General features: G+C 48.3%; 1 protein-coding gene across 1 annotated transcript in view; it reads right to left on the minus strand.

The window, feature by feature from the left end:
- Nucleotides 1-4048: 4048 nt before the first annotated feature.
- The window catches only part of PLXND1 (plexin D1), a 137041-nt gene continuing 123232 nt past the window's right edge, over nt 4049-17857 (minus strand). The window contains exons 33-36 of the mRNA XM_045023825.1: nt 16188-16335; nt 10760-10900; nt 8253-8327; nt 4049-6726 (exon numbers count right to left, since the gene is read on the minus strand). Of these exons, the coding sequence (XP_044879760.1) occupies nt 6610-6726; nt 8253-8327; nt 10760-10900; nt 16188-16335 (481 nt within the window). The 3' untranslated portion in view covers nt 4049-6609. The remainder of the gene's footprint in view (nt 6727-8252; nt 8328-10759; nt 10901-16187; nt 16336-17857) is intronic.

Below are 17857 nucleotides of genomic sequence, written 5' to 3' on the forward strand. Positions count from 1 at the left end.
GGACCTGGCAGGTCATCTTGACCCACCCTGTCATAACCCTGGAAACTGCAAAGCATCAATTCCTTCTGCCTCTTCCCTCCCACCCCCTGCAAACCCAGCTAGGTTGAAACCTGAGCTTGAGCCCAGCTGTGGTGGATTCCAGCCTCATAATCAGGACAGTGATAAATGCCAGTTGGGTGAAAGGGAGCAAACTGCTAGTGTGGCAGCAGTCCAGGCTGGGGGTGGGGTGGGGAGAACAGCATAGAGCTAATGAACAAAATACATTCAGGGCTGGATTTCCATAATGGAAACTGCAGCCAAGTCCTGCAAATATGCCCTCTGGCTCCAGCTGGTGTTGGGTGTCCAGCCCTCATGAACCCATAGGTTGCTGGGCTGCATTAGTTATATGAACTTGAGGAAAGGGCCCAAGCCATCAATCACAACTGTAGTGACATTCAGCCTCCAAACTTCTGTGGTCTAGTGCTATGATTAGGGCAGAAAAACTAGGGTTTAATTGGAGGCTAAGGACTTGCAAGCTAGCACTTGCTAAAAATCCCACTTGCTAGAAGGTCTGAACTCTGGCACTGCTGTGTGTGTGGTGCCCTTCTTAGCAAGGCCACCACTGGATGCTGGCACTGTGTGGCTTGTAATTTCTAATAGGAATAGCACCAGGTAGCTACAGATGTCCTAGGCCCTCTACGCACACTGGTGCAACAGGCACAGATGAAGAGTGTCGAAGCTGGTGATGGTTAGATGGGTCACAGTGGTGGGGTGGATCTAGCTGTGCACCTGGCATTTTCCTCCCCCGCCCCCCACACACAGGGGCTTTGGATAGACTCATTGACGTAGTCAGTGCCAGAGCCGCCTGGGGGGGCAAGAGGGGCAATTTGCCCCAGGCCCTGGGCCCCACAGGGGCCCCCACGAGTTTTTTGGGGCCCCTGGAGCGGGGTCCTTCACTCGCTCCAGGGGGCCCGGAAAACTCTTGCGGGGCCGGGCCCAGGAGCTTCTTACGCTCCCGGTCTTTGCCGGTGGGGGGTCCTTCTGCTCCGGGGCGGAAGGACCCCCCACTGGCGAATTACCGCTGAAGAGGGACCCGCCGCCGAAGTTCAGCTCGGTCTTCGGCGGTAATTCGGCGGCGGGGGGCCCTTCCGTTCAGGGACCTGCCGCCGAAGTGCCCCGAAGACCCACGGTGGGTGCCCCCTGCCGCCGAATTACCGCCGAAGACCGGGCTGCACTTTGGCGGCAGGTCCCGCTTCGGCGGTAATTCGGTGGTGGGGGGCCCTGCCGCGGGTCTTCGGGGCACTTTGGCAACGGTCAGGGAACGGAAGGGCCCCCTGCCGCCAAAGGCCCCTGGAATTCTCTGGGCGGCCCTGGTCCGTGCCCCATAAGGCTCCCACCTTCAGGCAGAATAACTGCTGTTTGTCCTGCTATAGGGCTCAAGGGAGTTGAGAACTTATTTCTCCCACCCCTTCCAATTGACGCAATGGCGTGTGGACAAATCCTTAATTGGATCTGTATTCTCTGTGGGGAAACTCCATAGTAGTAATGACAGCCACTGCTCTTCCTTACCCTCTGCTGTGCTTAAACCTGTAGTTAGTACTTCTCAGTGTCAGCCCCCAATCTCCTTTCCTTGTGCCTGGGGGTGTGGGACCTGAGCCCAGTGAATGAGACACTTCAGCCTTTCCTAGTGGAGCAGGCCAGCCACCAAAACAACAGAAGCCAAATGGGCTCTGCTTCTGCCCCCTGCCTGTGGTACCCTTAACTCCTTCGCTGTTGCTCCCAGTGCAAGTGGAGCAGGTTCTAGTGTCGGGTTGCTTATCAATGAATAGACAGAAAGGACCCAGAGGAAGGAGGGTTTCCAGGTGTCTGGTTTCTGACTGGAATGTGCAGCTGACCAGATGCTAAAAGTCCAGTTACCTGCAGTAACTGGCCTCTGAGAGAGAGACCTGATTTCCCTCCCGCACTAGCCCCTCTCTCCAGGGACTGACCTCCCCTACTGTGCCTTGATTTCCCCAGCCCCTTGCTATGCCCCTTGACCCCGCTGTACCTCAATTTCCCCTCCCCAGGCCTTCGCTCCAGGGACTGCTCTGATTTACCCACCCTGGCCACTCACTCTAGGGAGCAACTCCCCTGTCCCACTGTGCCTTGATTTCCCCAGCCCCTTGCTATGCCCCTTGACCCCGCTGTACCTCAATTTCCCCTCCCCAGGCCTTCGCTCCAGGGACTGCTCTGATTTACCCACCCTGGCCACTCACTCTAGGGAGCAACTCCCCGTCCCACTGTGCCTTGATTTCTCCACCCCAGCCCCTTGTCCTGGGGACTGACCCCTGCTGAAGGCACTAAACCTAGCTAAGTATCAGAGGGGTAGCCGTGTTAGTCTGGATTTGTAAAAAGCGACAGAGTCCTGTGGCACCTTTATAGACTAACAGAAGTACTGGAGCATAAGCTTTCATGGGCGAATACCCACTTCGTCAGATGCATGTAGTGGAAGTTTCCAGAGGCAGGTATAAATATGCAGGCAAGAATCAGTGTAGAGATAATGATACAAGGTGCCGCAGGACTCTTTGTCGCTTTAAACCTAGCTAGTCACTAGCAGTCAAAGGCATTTCTAGGGTGGCCAGATGCCTGGTTTTTGACTGGGAAGTCTAGTTGACAAGGGGACCTTACGGTGTTTGGTTGGATCTACTGACTGGACACCCAAAGTCTGGTTACTGTGAGTGAGGGAGGCAGGGAAGTGCTGGGTCATCACCTGCTACAGCCCTTACTCAGCCAGGGCACATCCTACTTTACTTTCATCGGGCAGCTGCAGCTAAGGTTGCCAATTTTCTACTTACACAAAACAGAACATGCCCTGCCCCTCCCATCATCTGAGGCCCTGCCCTCCCTCGCTCCTTTTGTCACTTGCTGTCCTCACCCTCATGCGCATGCTCATTTTCACCAGTTGGCCCGGGGGGGCTTGGGATGTGGGAGGGGTGAGGGGCTGTGGAGTGAGGCCAGGGATTTGGGGTGTAGGAGGATGCTCTGGGCTGGAACTGAGGGGTTTGGAGGGTGGGAGGGGGCTCATGCTGGGGCAGAGGGTTGGGGCACAGAAGGGGTTCAGGAGTGCAGGCTCCAGATGGTGATTACCTTTTGAGGATCTAGGTCTAAGCTCCTCTTTGTTCTCCTGCATTTCACTCTGGGCTACCTTAATCATCTCCCCACCCAGCCTGGGTGCTTGAGGTGTCCTGCCTTAGGCACCTAGCTCTCCTCCATGCTGTATGTGGCGGTGCCTAACTCAGGTGGCAGGCTCTTGGGTAGAGATGGCCACTGGTGTGGGGCTGGCCCTAGCGGACAGGAAATGCATGACGGAGGGGCTCATCACCTTTTTATGTTTGCATGAGATTTCATAGTAGCGTGGGAGCTGAGCACCCAGTAGTGTTTATAAATGGATGTAGCTAAACTTAGCCATCATATAAATCCTCAGCTATGATGAAAGTAGCCAGCCCTGTGCAGCAGAATGCAGCCATCTTTCTCACTTTTGGAAGCATAAAATAAGGTGACCAGACAGGAAATGTGAAAAATCAGGACACAACTTTTCCCCCACCCCAGTGTTTACAGTTGCATATATAAAATATAGCCACTAATAGTGGAACAGTCCTGATAATAGTGGGATGTCTGAGCAACCTAGCTTAAACTACAGTGAGAGATTCTCCCTCTGAGCCACGGCTTGATGATGTAGTACTGTATGTGACACCACTCTTCACTCAACCAGTGTGCAAATAAATTCCTCCATGAAAGTGTAGGAGAAACCTGGGGCTGAAATCAGCCATGCAGCAAGGCAAGGGTTATGGTATATCTGCTGTGCAGATTTTTTCCCCAAATGCTGTTGGCCAAAACCTTTCCCACACGTTTGATCACCATGTTTTATTACAAAGATAAGTTTTCAAAGATTCCACCAAATAGCAGGTAAGAGAACCACACTGACAAATACATGACAAAGTTAAAAACATATTACAAAGGATCAGGGTTCAAGACAATACAGCCAACCCTCAAGCTCTGTTGCTTCCAAAGGGCTGAAACAAAGAGCATGTTTCTTTTTTTTTTTTTTGCTTTGGAAAAAAGATTAAATAAGCATAGGCCATAAGGCATGCTTGCCAACCACAGCACCTGGAGCGGATCCATAGCCTCACACTAATTAGCCAGTTACCTTCCCAGTGTTTCAACACAGGGATCACCATCTCATGGGACCATCCCCTTGCACCCTTTCGTCACACCCCCTGCCCTATGCTCTGACATGTCTCACCTTCAGCTTCCCCGCATTGGCCCTGTGTGTATCTGGCAGCTGTTCACAGTTTTTAAAGAAGAAAAATTAAGTTTTTTTAAAAAATCTCTTTCAAAATAAAATGTAGCCCAGCTACATCTGTAACATTGCTAGGCTGAAGCCACTTATTCAGCAACTACAGTTAGACTTCCACAGTGTATGTACGTTTCTGCAGTTCTGGTTAAGCGTTTCTTTCCCCTCTCCCCTCCCCCCCCCCCAATAAAGTGTGTAATTTTTAAAATCTATAGAATATAAAATCAGCTGTGCTGCTCCAAAGCCCCATAGAACTAGTTTATGCTCAAGGCATTTCTAAAACATGTGTGACAGAGGCCCTGGCAATGAGCTATCCAGGGGATTTTTTTTTGTTTGGTTGGTTGAACCAAAGTAGCTCACTGCCAGGTTGATTCTTAGCCAAGTGCTCAGATGGCAGCCCTGTGCATTAGGGCGAGTCCCCTTTAAACCCTGCCTTGGGTGAGGTAGTAGCTTTTTTTGTATTTTTGGTAGTATGAAAGTTCGGGGCCAAACTGGATTTGGCGTTCATGGGCAGTTTGGATTTTTTTTGCATTCATGTGCGGCTTCTGGTATGTGCAGCAAGCGAAGGCTCCCTCTCTAAAAGGGAGCCATGGAATTGTATTGTGGGCCTTCACCGGTGGGCAACAAGGAAGCAAGAGCCCTTGTATTCGAAGGCGCTGCCCTTCTGCAAGCAGCATAAAGGAACTGGCGCGAGTGCCGTTTGGGTGACGGTTTTCTCTGTTATACCAGTGTAAATCCAGAGGCAATGGAGCAAAGTTGCTCCAAGTCACAGCAATTACTCCAGCTTTACAGGCATGTAACTCCATTGACTTGGAGTGACTTAAATGGAGTTACTCTCCATTTACACTGGCTTAACTGAGGGCAGACTGTGTCCCGCAATAGCCTAAAATAGTTGGAGTCATTCCAGCTTGCAGGGATTGCTAGATAGGCTAATTCTGTAAAAGGCATTAGGAGTCGCACTACATTTTCTTTGATGCTGTTTGGACTGATACAGCAATAACCTTCTATTCATTTGAAGTCAATAGCTGCGGCCATCAGCATGCCAGACTCAGCAAGCCCAGAAGCTGTTTTAGGAACAGACCCATAATACTGGCCTTGATTTAGTTTATTTCCATCACAACGTCCTACATTTTCACCAGTCCCATGAGTATAACTCGCAGCTGCTGAGCACCGTGTGAGCTCCAAAAGATGTTCAGAGGGACTACCTGCCATTGGGAGCATAGCTTTGGTCAATTCTGTACTGTTCCACCAGTGTAGATACTAAATAACAAGTTAAATGCACTGGCATTACTCCAGATTTACACTGAGAAGAATTCAACTGTGGGTTGTGCATGCTGGAAGACAGGGAAGGTGGTATAAAGGGAAGGAAACTTTGCCCTTGGACCCTTAATATATCTTTTCCTTTTACTTCTAGGTAAAATTATTCCTGTAACCAGCTGGATGAAACGTGGCTATTTAGGGGATATTTGTCAGCTCCAGTTCAGTGTGTGCACAAACATCTGGGAAACTTGGGGAAGTGGGAACAGCTGCCCCAATTTGTTCCTCTCTGATATTGTCAAATGGACAATACACTCCTTCCAGCTAGATAATTACCATTTCCATTAGGGGTAAAGTGCTTTCGCATGTCTTGACTACTTCGGAAGCAATCTCACTGTCTAGTCCATGAGTTCCCCACCTGGCACAAGTTGCAGAAGGAGTGGTTATGTTTACACATACAGTACAAAAATAAAAGGCACAAAAAACATCTAATGCAGCAGATAGTGTACAGTAAACAGATTCCCTGGTATTTAAAACATACAGAAGAGGGGTATAGTTAAGGAAGTTCTGCTGCTGCTCCAATAGCCTTTGAACTCTCCATTCATCACTCCCTGAGGCTTCCCCGCTGCTTTGCATCCATCATTATCGCTTGCCTAGCGTGGGCTCTAGTCCGCAAGGCATTTCTCTGGAAGCAGGAATGTAGGGAGATGATGGCTGCTCACACGCAGGTTAAAGGAAAATAGAAAGTGGCACGTCTCTAGTTCTGGCTTGAAAGAGCAAATAAATTATGGGCACCACGCAGTGCAGATCAACAAAAGGGATTTGAAGTGATTTGAAACGTTGTTTGGTGGCTTCTCATCCCTTGCTGGCTCATCTCATCAATAGCCGTGCCCACCAACAATGTGGTGACACAGTAACCGTAAGAGCCACAATCAAATATATATCTACATGTATATATTTTGTTTAAAGGCATGTTCCCTAGTGGACAGTGCACTACAGAGAAGGTCACTTCCAGGAGCTGGTTTGGTCCAGAGCACCCCCTAGGCCTCACTGCAGCACTCATAAATATTGTCCTCCATGAGCGCGATCACTTGCTCAAACTTGTGCTGCAGCTGCGTGCGTCTCGTGGTGGGGTTGGAGTCCAGGGCATTCACTATCTGTAGGAGCAAGAGCAGTGAAGCGATTAATGCAACGTGTGCCAGCCTTGCCCTTTCTGTGTTCCAAACAAGTGGTGTGGGGACAGGATGACCCATCTGGGTCTAGTGTCCTGACGAGGTGTGGAGGAGGGGGTTATTTGCCCTGTTACTGGATTTTTTCAGCATCCCTCCCCCCGGCCTTTTGTTAAGCATTTTTGGAGCCACAGATTGCTGACTAATCCAGGCTACATTTCACTTTCAACCATCCTTGCCAAACAGATGAGAATAGGTTACTGGTTTTCCAAGCAGCCAAGGGATTGGAGAGAGAGAGAGAAAAAGAGTGTGTGTGTGTGTGTGTGTGTGTGTGTGCGTGCGCGCGCGTGCGCGCAGGCTGCCACCTCAGAGCTCGGCCAGCTCACTATAAAACAAATAGGACTGCATTAGGACTGCTCGTTAAAGGCCTCCTTTTCCACACCCACAGATTTGTGGGGACAATTAACTGTGGGTGCAAGTGAAGGCACATAGACATCCGGCTATCTGATTTGCGGGTGCAACAAGGACTCACCTACATGCTCTCATTTGTATCCACAAACACTTGCAAGAGCAAACGTCAGGCCAGAAGAAGGGAGAATGACTTGTAAATTGAGATCTGTTCTGAATTCTCTGGTGATCTGACAAAAGGGTTGAAAATGCACCTAGATTTTAAAAAATCTGTGACTGACTTTACAGGGAGGAGAGAGAGAGGATTGAGTGGAGACAGAGAGAGAGAGAGACACCAGACAGATATGGACATCCTAGCTCCTCAGCTAAGGCCATTCCATCAGTAACGAAGAACAGTCTCTTCCTTGTTCGGACTCTTTTCGGTGGGACTGAGGACTGACAAATCACAAAAGGACATCAGAGAGACAAGGTAAGGAAGGTCATATCTTTTATTGAACTAACTTCTGTTGGTGAAAGAGACAAGCATTTGAGCTTACACAGAGCTCTTCTTCAGGTCTGGGATTGTTGTATTCCAGTGGCTCTATTCGGTCCATGATTTTTAGAATCTAGCAAAGTTATGAATTTAAGTTTAAAGCATAACTCTGTTAGACACGAAAAATCATGGACTGAATAGAGACATTGGATGTATGGCTTATCAAAACAATTTATAACCCATTAACACCTCCCCCCCACTATCTCGCCCACCCCTCCCGTTTCTGTCCCCCCCTACATCTGGAGGGGTATTAATGTGCCACTTCACCTTGAATAGTCCCTTGAAATATGTGTTTACTTATGCTGAGCAATCTGTTCCACCTTACATTTAGCTGTGACACTCTAAGTACCTTTCCCAGACCTGAAGAAAAGCTCTGTGAAGCCTGGAAGCTTGTCTCTCTCACCAACAGAAGTTGGTCCAATAAAAGCCATTACCTCACTCACCCTGACACTCTAATATCCTGAGACTGACATGGCTACACCAATGCTGCATATAAAAGGACATCAGATATTTCCCCACAGGTACCTGGAATGCTGAGTGCTGACTTCACCTCCAGACAAATGAAGCTGCTTACCTGAGTGCGGTATCTTTTGGCATATTTGTATATTTCAGCCATGGCCACATTGGTGTTAAACTCATTCCGATATTTCTTCATAAAAGATAAAACAAACAGGGGAGGAATATTAATCCAAATGCAGGAATCCAGTCCGTTCAACAGAAAGCAACTGGAGTAATAAAAGGCTTAGATCTGATTTGCTGTAAGTTAACACTGGATCGAAATGCTTGGACTCTTGTTCCCATCTACGTTATTCAAGATATATGTTATACTTGTTTAGTGACTTCAGAGGCAAAGGACAAAATTTATTCCTGGCACAAACAGGGCCCACCTCCATAGATTACAGTGGGAGTGGCATTTGTTTATGTTAGGGATGAATTTTGTATCATTTTAATAATCCTATACGGCACCATTCACCTGTAGATCTCTGTGATGGGGTGTATAACCCAGCCTGAGGTGTATATCCCAATTAATCCACCTGGTTGCATGTGAAGGGTGGGCCAGGACTCATTAAAGCTGAAGCCAGCTGGGGAGGAGCTGGGTGGCTCTATAAAGGCAGCAAGTCGAGGGCAGAAGGGGTCTGCAGGGAGTGAAGGAAGAACGCTGCAGTCACTCTTTTGGTGGCAGAGAGCAGAGGAACAGGATGCAGCAATTGGCTGTAGCAGTTCTGATGGTGTTGGGTAGCTGGGCCCGGAGGTAAAGGGGAAGAACTGGCTCCACCAGGGAGAGGCCAAACCCAAGAGCAGGCAGTGATCCTGAAGCAGCTTAGCAGGGATAAAACGTGTGGCCATGGAGGCCCTGGGGAGTTTAATGCTACAGAAAGCTCTGATGCGAGGGTTGCAGTGGATCGGGAACACAGCCAAGCGCAGGAACCTGATCCCCAGGGAGCGAGCCCTGAGAGACACTGGCACTATTAGAGCCTGCAAAGGGGCTGGGGAGAAAGCTTGGGGGAAAAAAAGGCTATAGTAGGAAGAGGTCCAGGGAGACAGCAGCAAGGAGGCTGGTGGAGCAGACTTTGGCTTATAGGGCTATAGGGTCCCTGGACTGGGTTTCCCCACCAGCCACTGGACAGGTGGTATGAGGCCCCTGAGAAGGGGCGAAGGATGACTGAAAACCCTGAGTGAAGGGCTGTAGAGATGGTGCAACGCACATTCAAGGGCCAAAGACCAGATGAAAGGTTTAGACCCTGGTTGGACTTCTTGTTATCCCGGAAAGGGTGGAACTTAATGGTGACCTGGCCAGAGGGCTGAATTGTGAGACGAGACAGCTCACAGTGAGAGCTGAGTATCTGTTGGCAGAAGCGCTAGGGAGGAAAAAGCCGCTATGCCTGTCCAGCCACGAGAGGGCATGCCAGCCGCGTGTCAACCCTTCCACAATCTCCAAGCACATCACAGAGGTGGGTCAGAAAGAGCTGGTTGGGAAACTTCTGACAAAATAGCTTTCATTGGAATTTTCAGATTCGTTAACTGAAATGCTTTTGTGGAGATGGTTCTATTTTGATGAAGCGCCGATGGAACCCAGGCAGAAAACCTGACTGTCAGACAGGTTTTGAAACATGCCTAGTTTCCTAGCTCAGCTTCCCAGTAGCTCATCAGGCAGATTGCCTCAGAATTGGGGATCTCGGGGCTTCTAGACTCTTTGGGAAGCTGGCTCCCCTGGCTTCTAACTCCAAAGAGCAGGGTGCTTGGGTAGCCAGCTGGCCTCAGAGCCATGGGAGACCTGGCTCCCAGCGCCTTGGCAGCCTGCCAGGCAGAGTTTTGTTAAAAACAAATCTAAATGGAATGTTTCAGTTTTCCAAATCAATTTTTTTTTGTTTCATGGAGAACATCAAAATTTTGTTTTCATTCCAAATCCTCTGCAAACTGGAATTACTGTTCGCAGACCAGCTCTATTATCTTCATTTTATAGAGGGGGAAACTGAAGCTCTTAGCAGTGAAATCACAAACAAAGACACTGGTAGACCTGGGCGCAGAACCCAAGTTTGTTCACTCTCAGTGCAGGGAAGTGCTGGTCCACCCTGATGTGCTAGAGAGGACCTTAGCTTCAGAGTCAACTGCCTGTTGGTTCATCAGAATTCTTCTGTCTTCACAGCAGCACATCGCTCATTCCTACCAGGCTCCTCTTTAGGGCAAATAAACAGGGCCAATGCCTGACAATTTGAAGGTTGGAGCCAGAGAAAGTGGAGTTAGTGGATGTGGCTGTAAGTTTATATAGAGCGAGGAGAAATGATTTGTACTTTTCTGTTCCTCCTTCAGCATTAGCATGTATGATGCTCAACGCCAGTGCCCTGTGCTGCGCTACCCAATGTCCTGTACTGAAGACAGCTGATCCCTGCCTGCTGTTCCCATAGGTTACCCACCAATCTTGTAACCATTACGGCAGCCAGAAAAGGCATGCTCAGCAGCGTGGAGAACAACACCACAGTCCCACAACAGATTCTGTGGGGCTGCTCCGACTCCAGCAGACACCAGTGGGTGTATGAGTGGACTCCCTTTAAAGCTACTGTTGCTTTGCGGATTTCTTACCCGTGACTCCTCTGCGAGATGTGCATTCATTTCCTGCTCACTGAGAGGCGGCATGTCGTGGATCTGTTTGTAATAGCGCTGCACTATTTTCCTATACTCTGGAATCTCCTTGGCATACAGTAGTTTATTGGTAGGTGAGTCCTAGAGAGAGAGAGAGATGGATACTTCATTGGCTCCAAGGTTCATGGCTTATTCCCTGATCATCCGGGCTTCACATTGGAAGGCTAATACAAAGTTTTTAAAACAAGAACTTCAACTGTGCTAAGGAAAAAGCTAAACTTTTGGGTTCTGGGTTTAACCAGTAAGGGTACGTCTACACTACGGGACTATTCCGAATTTGCATAAACCGGTTTTGTAAAACAGATTTTATAAAATCGAGTGCGCGCGGCCACACTAAACACATTAAATCGGTGGTGTGCGTCCACGGTTCGAGGCTAGTGTCGATTTCTGGAGCGTTGCACTGTGGGTAGCTATTCCGTAGCTATCCCATAGTTCCCGCAGCCTCCCCCGCCCCTTGGAACTTCCGGGTTGAGATCCCAGTGCCTGATGGGGCAAAAATTGCAGAGCTATGCCCTGACCCACCGCGGACACGGTGTTTGACCCTAGAAGCATTTGGAGCTCTGTCTGGAGATTTTAAAAAAATGATTTTGAATTTTGTCTTCTGTAACGGAGCGCTGATAGAACAGATTTGCCTGCCCTTACAGCGATCACGTCCGCATGGTCCATGCGGGAGCTCTTTCTTTATTTTGATTTTTAACTGCATCGCCACACGTGCTGATTGGAGCTCCATGCTGGGCAAACAGGAAATATTCAAAAGTTCGCGGGGCTTTTCCTGTCTACCTGGCCACTGCATCCGAGTTCAGATTGCTGTCAAGAGCGGTCAGTGGTGCACTGTGGGATACCGCCCGGAGGCCAATACCGTCGATCAGCGGCCACACTAACCCTAATCCGATATGGTAATACCGATACTAGCGCTACTCCTCTCGTTAGGGAGGAGTACAGAAACCGGTTTAAAGAGCCATTAAAATCGATATAAGGTGCCTCCTAGTGTGGACGGTTGTGGCGTTAAATCGGTTTTACGCTCCTAAAACCGATTTAAACGCCTAGTGTAGACCAGGCTTAAGATGCACAAAATGTGTGCACTATTGCATGACTAATGTGCACATACAACTGCTAAGACTGCATGTAAATCAGGGTACTGGGTACATACATGATGAGGTGTTGCTCAAGTTTACACATTCATTTTGGGCAGGCAGACTGTTTAAAAATCAAGTTCTTTATGTCATGTTGGTGGGAGGGACTGGGCTTTGCATGTTGACATATTGGCCTTAGATTCTTTTTCAATAGAGGTTTGATTTATTTTTAGTTGTCTAAAACAATGTGTCCAGCTCACATTGTGTCTGATCGAGCGCATGTAAATTAGTAAAGGGAAAATACCAAATTCACTTTGTTTTGTCCAAGTGGGACATTAATCATCTCATTCTCCCTGCCCAGCTATCAGGGATGGTATAGCCCCACCAGCACCCACTCAGGCAAAAGTCCGAGCAAACTGGTGGGATCAAATTGATCCTCCAGGTAGTGCCATTCCTTTCAATAACGTTACCCTGGGAATGCCCTGGGCTTATTACCTTTACACTGTGCCCTGCAACACTGTGCCCTGCAGGTCAACAGACTGTCTGTTGGGACAAGGAAGGGAGCAAGTTCTAGACTGAATGACGCTGTACTGAGACTAGCCTGTCCCAGCACCCAGACACACAAGTCCAGGGACTGCTAGCAAGAGCACACCAGCTGACCCCAAATGTTGCAGCTAAACAGGGAGGGGATGGGTCCTTCAGCTAGAAAACCAGGTAAGGCCTTCAAGGTTGATATCAGCACCTTGAAATGCACCGGGCCATAACCAGGAAGTCAGGGAAGCCTTTAGGGCACCGTTGCAATACGGGGTGTGGCTAGCACTAGTAAGGGTATGTCTACACTTTTTCTGGAGGTGTAATTTCCAGCTTGAGAAGACATAACTGTGCTAGCTCTGGTGGTGCATAATGGCAGTGTAGCTGCTGTGGTGGGAGAGGCTACCCATCCCACATACATCCCTAGCATCTCCCATGGGATAACGCTTAGGGCCGCTGGTCCTTTCCAATACTTATGCTGCTGTGGCAGCACTTCTGTTTTTAGGGTACTAGCTAGTGGAGGCATGTTCCCTTGAGGTGGAACTTATACTGCCAACAAAGTGGAGACATACCCTTACTAAATGGGCAGCAGCATTCAGCATCAGCTGTAGGGTCTGAGTGGTTTCAACCCCACAGACTGCGTTTGTGCAATGCCCTGCATATTTATATAGCCTGTTTATAACATTTCCTTTACAAAGCTCAGGGAACCAAACTTCCTCTTAGTTATTTCTCAGTTTCTGTATGCATATGGATTATAAATTGTGTGTTGGCACAGGGACTGCATGTTACCGTTTATTACATACAAGGAATACAGATATATGTGATCTGATTCTAATCTCATACCAATTTAAACTGGGAGTAACGCCACTGAAGGCAGTGCAATTACATCAGTGTAAGGCTGGTGACATACTGTATATACAGGCCACTTTACTTTTATGCGGGAGATTTATCCTTCCCACATTACTCAACGATTCCTTTCTTATGCTATTGTGTTTCTGAAAACATTTCCATCTGCTGTCTGACCCCAGCTGACCCCCTCTTCTCTAATCGACAGTTTGACAAGGATAAATTATAGGTGTTTCGTAACAGACTTAAAAATGTTCAAAACCCAAACAAACAAAAATCAAGCACTCATTAGATCTTCCTCCAGTATTAAATCTCTCCCAGTAAAGACTTCCTGATGCTTTTAATTTAGGTGGAATGCTCTGCTCCGACACCCAGCCCCCCCACAGGGTGTGCTCTGCGTCACATACTGCACCATGAGGACATGATTTACAGCACTCATGCATAAAACGTATTTATGTCAGGAAGTTTCAGATGTCAACACCAAACTCAGCGGAGCCAAAGGGAGGACAATAAAACACACACAACCTCTCTTCCTTCTAGCTGCTTGAGCTACGGCGTTTGAGGATGATGTGAGTTACATGGGGGTAAAACAGATAGCAGTGAGAGGAGACCCAGGCCCATACTTTCTAGACTGCTGTGTATTTACAGTCTGTTCCTTGAGTCCTTACTTCCATGATTTCAATTAGACTGTTTGTCGGATAAAGAGCTGCAGGATTAGGTCCATAAAGACCAATAACTGATCTGAAATACTAACATTTATCTGTGGTAAAGTGCAGAGGCTAGCCTCAGCAACATAAAATCCCAAGAGGGAGCTAGATGCTTGGGCCTGATTCTGATCTCCCTCAAATCAAGAGTAACTTAACTGAAGTCAATGGTGTTACAGCGAGGTAAAATCATTGACTGAGTAGAATCAGATGCCTAAATAATAGGGTGATGGGCATATTCAAAATAGTTAGGGTAGAACTACACTGATTAATCCTATGTGAACTGTTGGCGCCTAGATCCGCTACCCGATCTTGGCAAAGTCTCTGAAGGCAAAAACACTCACGCTTGCTTAGCCACATGCAGTTGTAGAGTTACATAATCAGAGCACTGCTCACCTGAACAAACCGGGACATGTAGCTTTTAGTATTACAACACTGAAAATGATCCCTTCTGGAAACACCACCAGAACTTAATAAAGAATGGTCGCTTTTCTGTAGGTGTGGTTGAACTGCCTAGAGACCAGAATACCCTATGATAGCCCTGCTAGAAATCAAATGACCTATTAAAAGGACTGGATGCTCTTTAGGGCAGGGACTGTGTCTTTGTATATGTTTGTAATGCTCTTAGCACAATGGGAGCTGATCCTGATTTCTGGCTCCTATCATCATAAAAATAAATAAGACCCTGATCCTGCAAACAATTACATATGTGCTTAAAACAGAAGTCAATGTCCCTGCTCGTGTGTACAATAAAGCACATGTGTAACTGTTTTTCAGGCTTGGGGCATAAATAAATAATCTCTCTCTCTCTGTCATGTTTTCAGAGTATTTTCGATAGGCCCCTGTAAGGTTTCATAACTGTTTGATTCCACAGGACTTTTCTATACAGGCCAAACGATACCTCATGCTGTTGGGCTGAGCAACACAGAGATCTTGCTTTATAAATATTGGAATATGTGCTAGGGGCAGGATGAGAGCCTCCTACTAACAGTACTTATCTAGCACTTGATATTTCCAAAGAGCTTTATATCAGTGGATTTGGTAACCCTTTAATTCCTGAGGTAGGTTAATATTATTAGCCCTATTTCACAGATAGGAAACCTGAGTGGTTAAAGCCTAAACTCTCAAAAATGCAAGTGAACTGCCACTTGCCTGTGGGCTATGCCCGATGCACGCATGCAAGTCAGGGTTCATTCTGTGTGCACAGCTCTATTTGTACCCAACCCTGATATTGCATGGTCAGAGGTGTGTGCAAAAAGGACCACACACATGTGGCATATGCACCCTCAGTTTGGGGAGGTGAGCCTCTGCTCTGCCCCTTCTGCCTGATGCTCTTCCCGCAGGCTCTTGCTGGCTGGCCCACCAGCGCTGTCCCAAACCCCGGCCGGCCCCTGGAGCACAGGAGCAGCCTCGAGCTTGGGCTGGCCTGCCAGCACCAGGAGCCCCGGCTGGCCAGGACTGAGCCCCTGAGCCTGCGCCACCCAGAAGAGCTCAGCGCCCTGCCATGGCCCAGCCCCGGGGCTGCAGCAGGGAGTATTAATGGAGGTTTGGGAAGGCTTAGCCTCCCCCAGCCCCCTTCACCCACTGCCCATGCACACACACCTCGAAAATTTAGGACCAAGGGCCAGAATCTCAAGTTATTTAGGTGCTTAACATCTATTGATTTCAGTGGGAGTTAGGTGTCTAAATACTTGTGGAGGAGGCGCTTAGATGAGTTTGCAGTAGTTTCTGGCTCCCAGTCTTGTGCTTAGTTCACTAAAGCCTTGTCTACGCTCGAAAAAGGACTATACCAGCAAACCCTGCTAGTGGAGACCAGTTTATACTGATTTTGTCAGTATAGCTTCTACCAGTTTGGAATAGGCAATATTGCCAAAAGGACTTTTGTGTTGGTCTGTATAATTCCGTGTCCACCAGGGCTTTTTCCAACATAGCTGTGTCTCTTGGGGGGTGGGCGGGGGGGAGGGGCTGCGACGGGGACAATACACAGGGCAGCCCACCACCTGGTCTACTGATGAAGGTCCCAGAATAATCCATTCACCATTTAGGCCTCAATTTCCTTAACTTCCCAGACTCTGGCTCCCATGTTGCCTATCATTCCAGCATGCCTACAACCAGGCACTCCCATCACCCAATCTCAATTCTTGTAAGGCCAACCCTGAGCAGAGAGTGGGGTGAAGGGAAAGGTCCATCTTAGTGGGAGCTGCAGATCTCTACCTTGCCCAGCTGTAGGTCGGAGATGGAACAGGCATCGATGAAGGCCTGGGCTATGACAGAGAGACAGGCGTCTATATGGTCAGTCTTGTCGATGTCAAAGACAAACTGGGGATTCTTCAGAATGTTGACCCAAAACCTCAGAGGTAGGCTGCACGGGAAAGCATCAGAAACAGACTGGATGAACTTTGTCATTCCCAGATCACTCCAGAGTGATTTGAGAATAAGAAAGAAAAGAGCAGAAGGGATGATGGAGGAGAAAAAACACAAGAAAAAAAGAAAAGGGAAAAATATGGAGACAAGGTTATTATTTAATTGTTGTTACCATCCCTTGCCCTGCCTCACCCTGGCTAGAAGGGACCGGCATTTGTTTCACAGACGATGGGGCGTTTCCCCTAGGATGCAGTGTGAGGATCAGGCATGGAGTATGCATGAGTATCCCTACCTAGGTATGATCGCTGCATTACACTTTGAGTAATTCATTGAGCCTTGCATCGTCCATGAAAGATCTCTGTGCTTTTGCCTGTAAATTTTGAACTAACTTCCTACAAGTGGTGCTGATTCCCGTCCATCCATCCCAGTGTCAGAACGTAACTAGGGCTTGATGGGTGGACATAGTCCTGGGAAACATCCCTTGTGTCTGACCTTCAATACGTTTTCCCTCTCTCCAAGGGCATGAGCCCAGACGGCCATTGCTGTCTTGCTCTTTTTTGTCGCTTTCACCCTGTTTTCCTAGCACAGATGTTTGGAACACTTTTGTGGCAGCTATTTCTGTACTGGTGAGATTGCCTTGCAAACACAACTTGCCACGAAATGGCTACAGCACAGACAGCAGCAGTGCAAACTTCTCTTCGCCTGCTCCTCCCCGGCCTAGATGGACCAGTTCTGTGGCTCATGTGTTCCTTGGCTTTGCTCCTGAGGCTGCCAGCTCAAGTGCCAATGGGGATGGAGAGGCCTGCCCACGAGGCATTGTACTGAGACCACCAACCAGAACGCCGAGCGTCTGCTGGTAACAACTCCGGCTCACAACCAACTTGGACTGAATTAGAACCAGAGGCCAAGGAGGGAGAAGCTCTGCAGCCCATTAGCAGCCCTATCTATTGGCACATCAAAACCCTGGAGATAAAAGTTCCATATCCTAAACCAAACAATTATGCTAATTTGCATACCCACTGATCTTCCCTCCCAAAGTGTGTTCTTAATTTCCATGGGTTGGGGTTGGAACAGCTGGTCCCATTGCGGCGACTTCAGGGCCAGCTGCCCCTCTCATCTGAGAGGTGCTGAGCCGCTCCTTCAAGCGCTCCCTCCCCTTTCCCCCTAGTTCTCTCTGCTCCTTTTCTGTTAAGATGGCTGAACCTCCTTCAAGTTTCTTCCCTATCTCTGCCTCGGCCCTCTGGCTCATTCCTCATTTCTGTGTTCTGTGGTCTTCCCTAGTACTCTGGCTCCAGCTCTCTGCTTTTCTTCTTGCTCCGTGCTGCCAACTCTTGCCACTTTTGTCATCTGTCTCCCACTATATGGTGTTCTTGAAATGCCAGCTCCTGGAGTCATGTAAAAATGCCAAAATCTCAGCAGTCATTAAAAAAACAGTAACTTTCCAGCCTTCGTGGCTGCAGAGAGAAGCTTGAAAATGTGACCCCCGAAAGGTTCAAAAGACAGAAGGCAAACGAACAGAA

The sequence above is a fragment of the Mauremys mutica genome, chromosome 7, assembly GCF_020497125.1.
Source record: "Mauremys mutica isolate MM-2020 ecotype Southern chromosome 7, ASM2049712v1, whole genome shotgun sequence".
Lineage (NCBI taxonomy): Eukaryota > Metazoa > Chordata > Testudines > Geoemydidae > Mauremys > Mauremys mutica.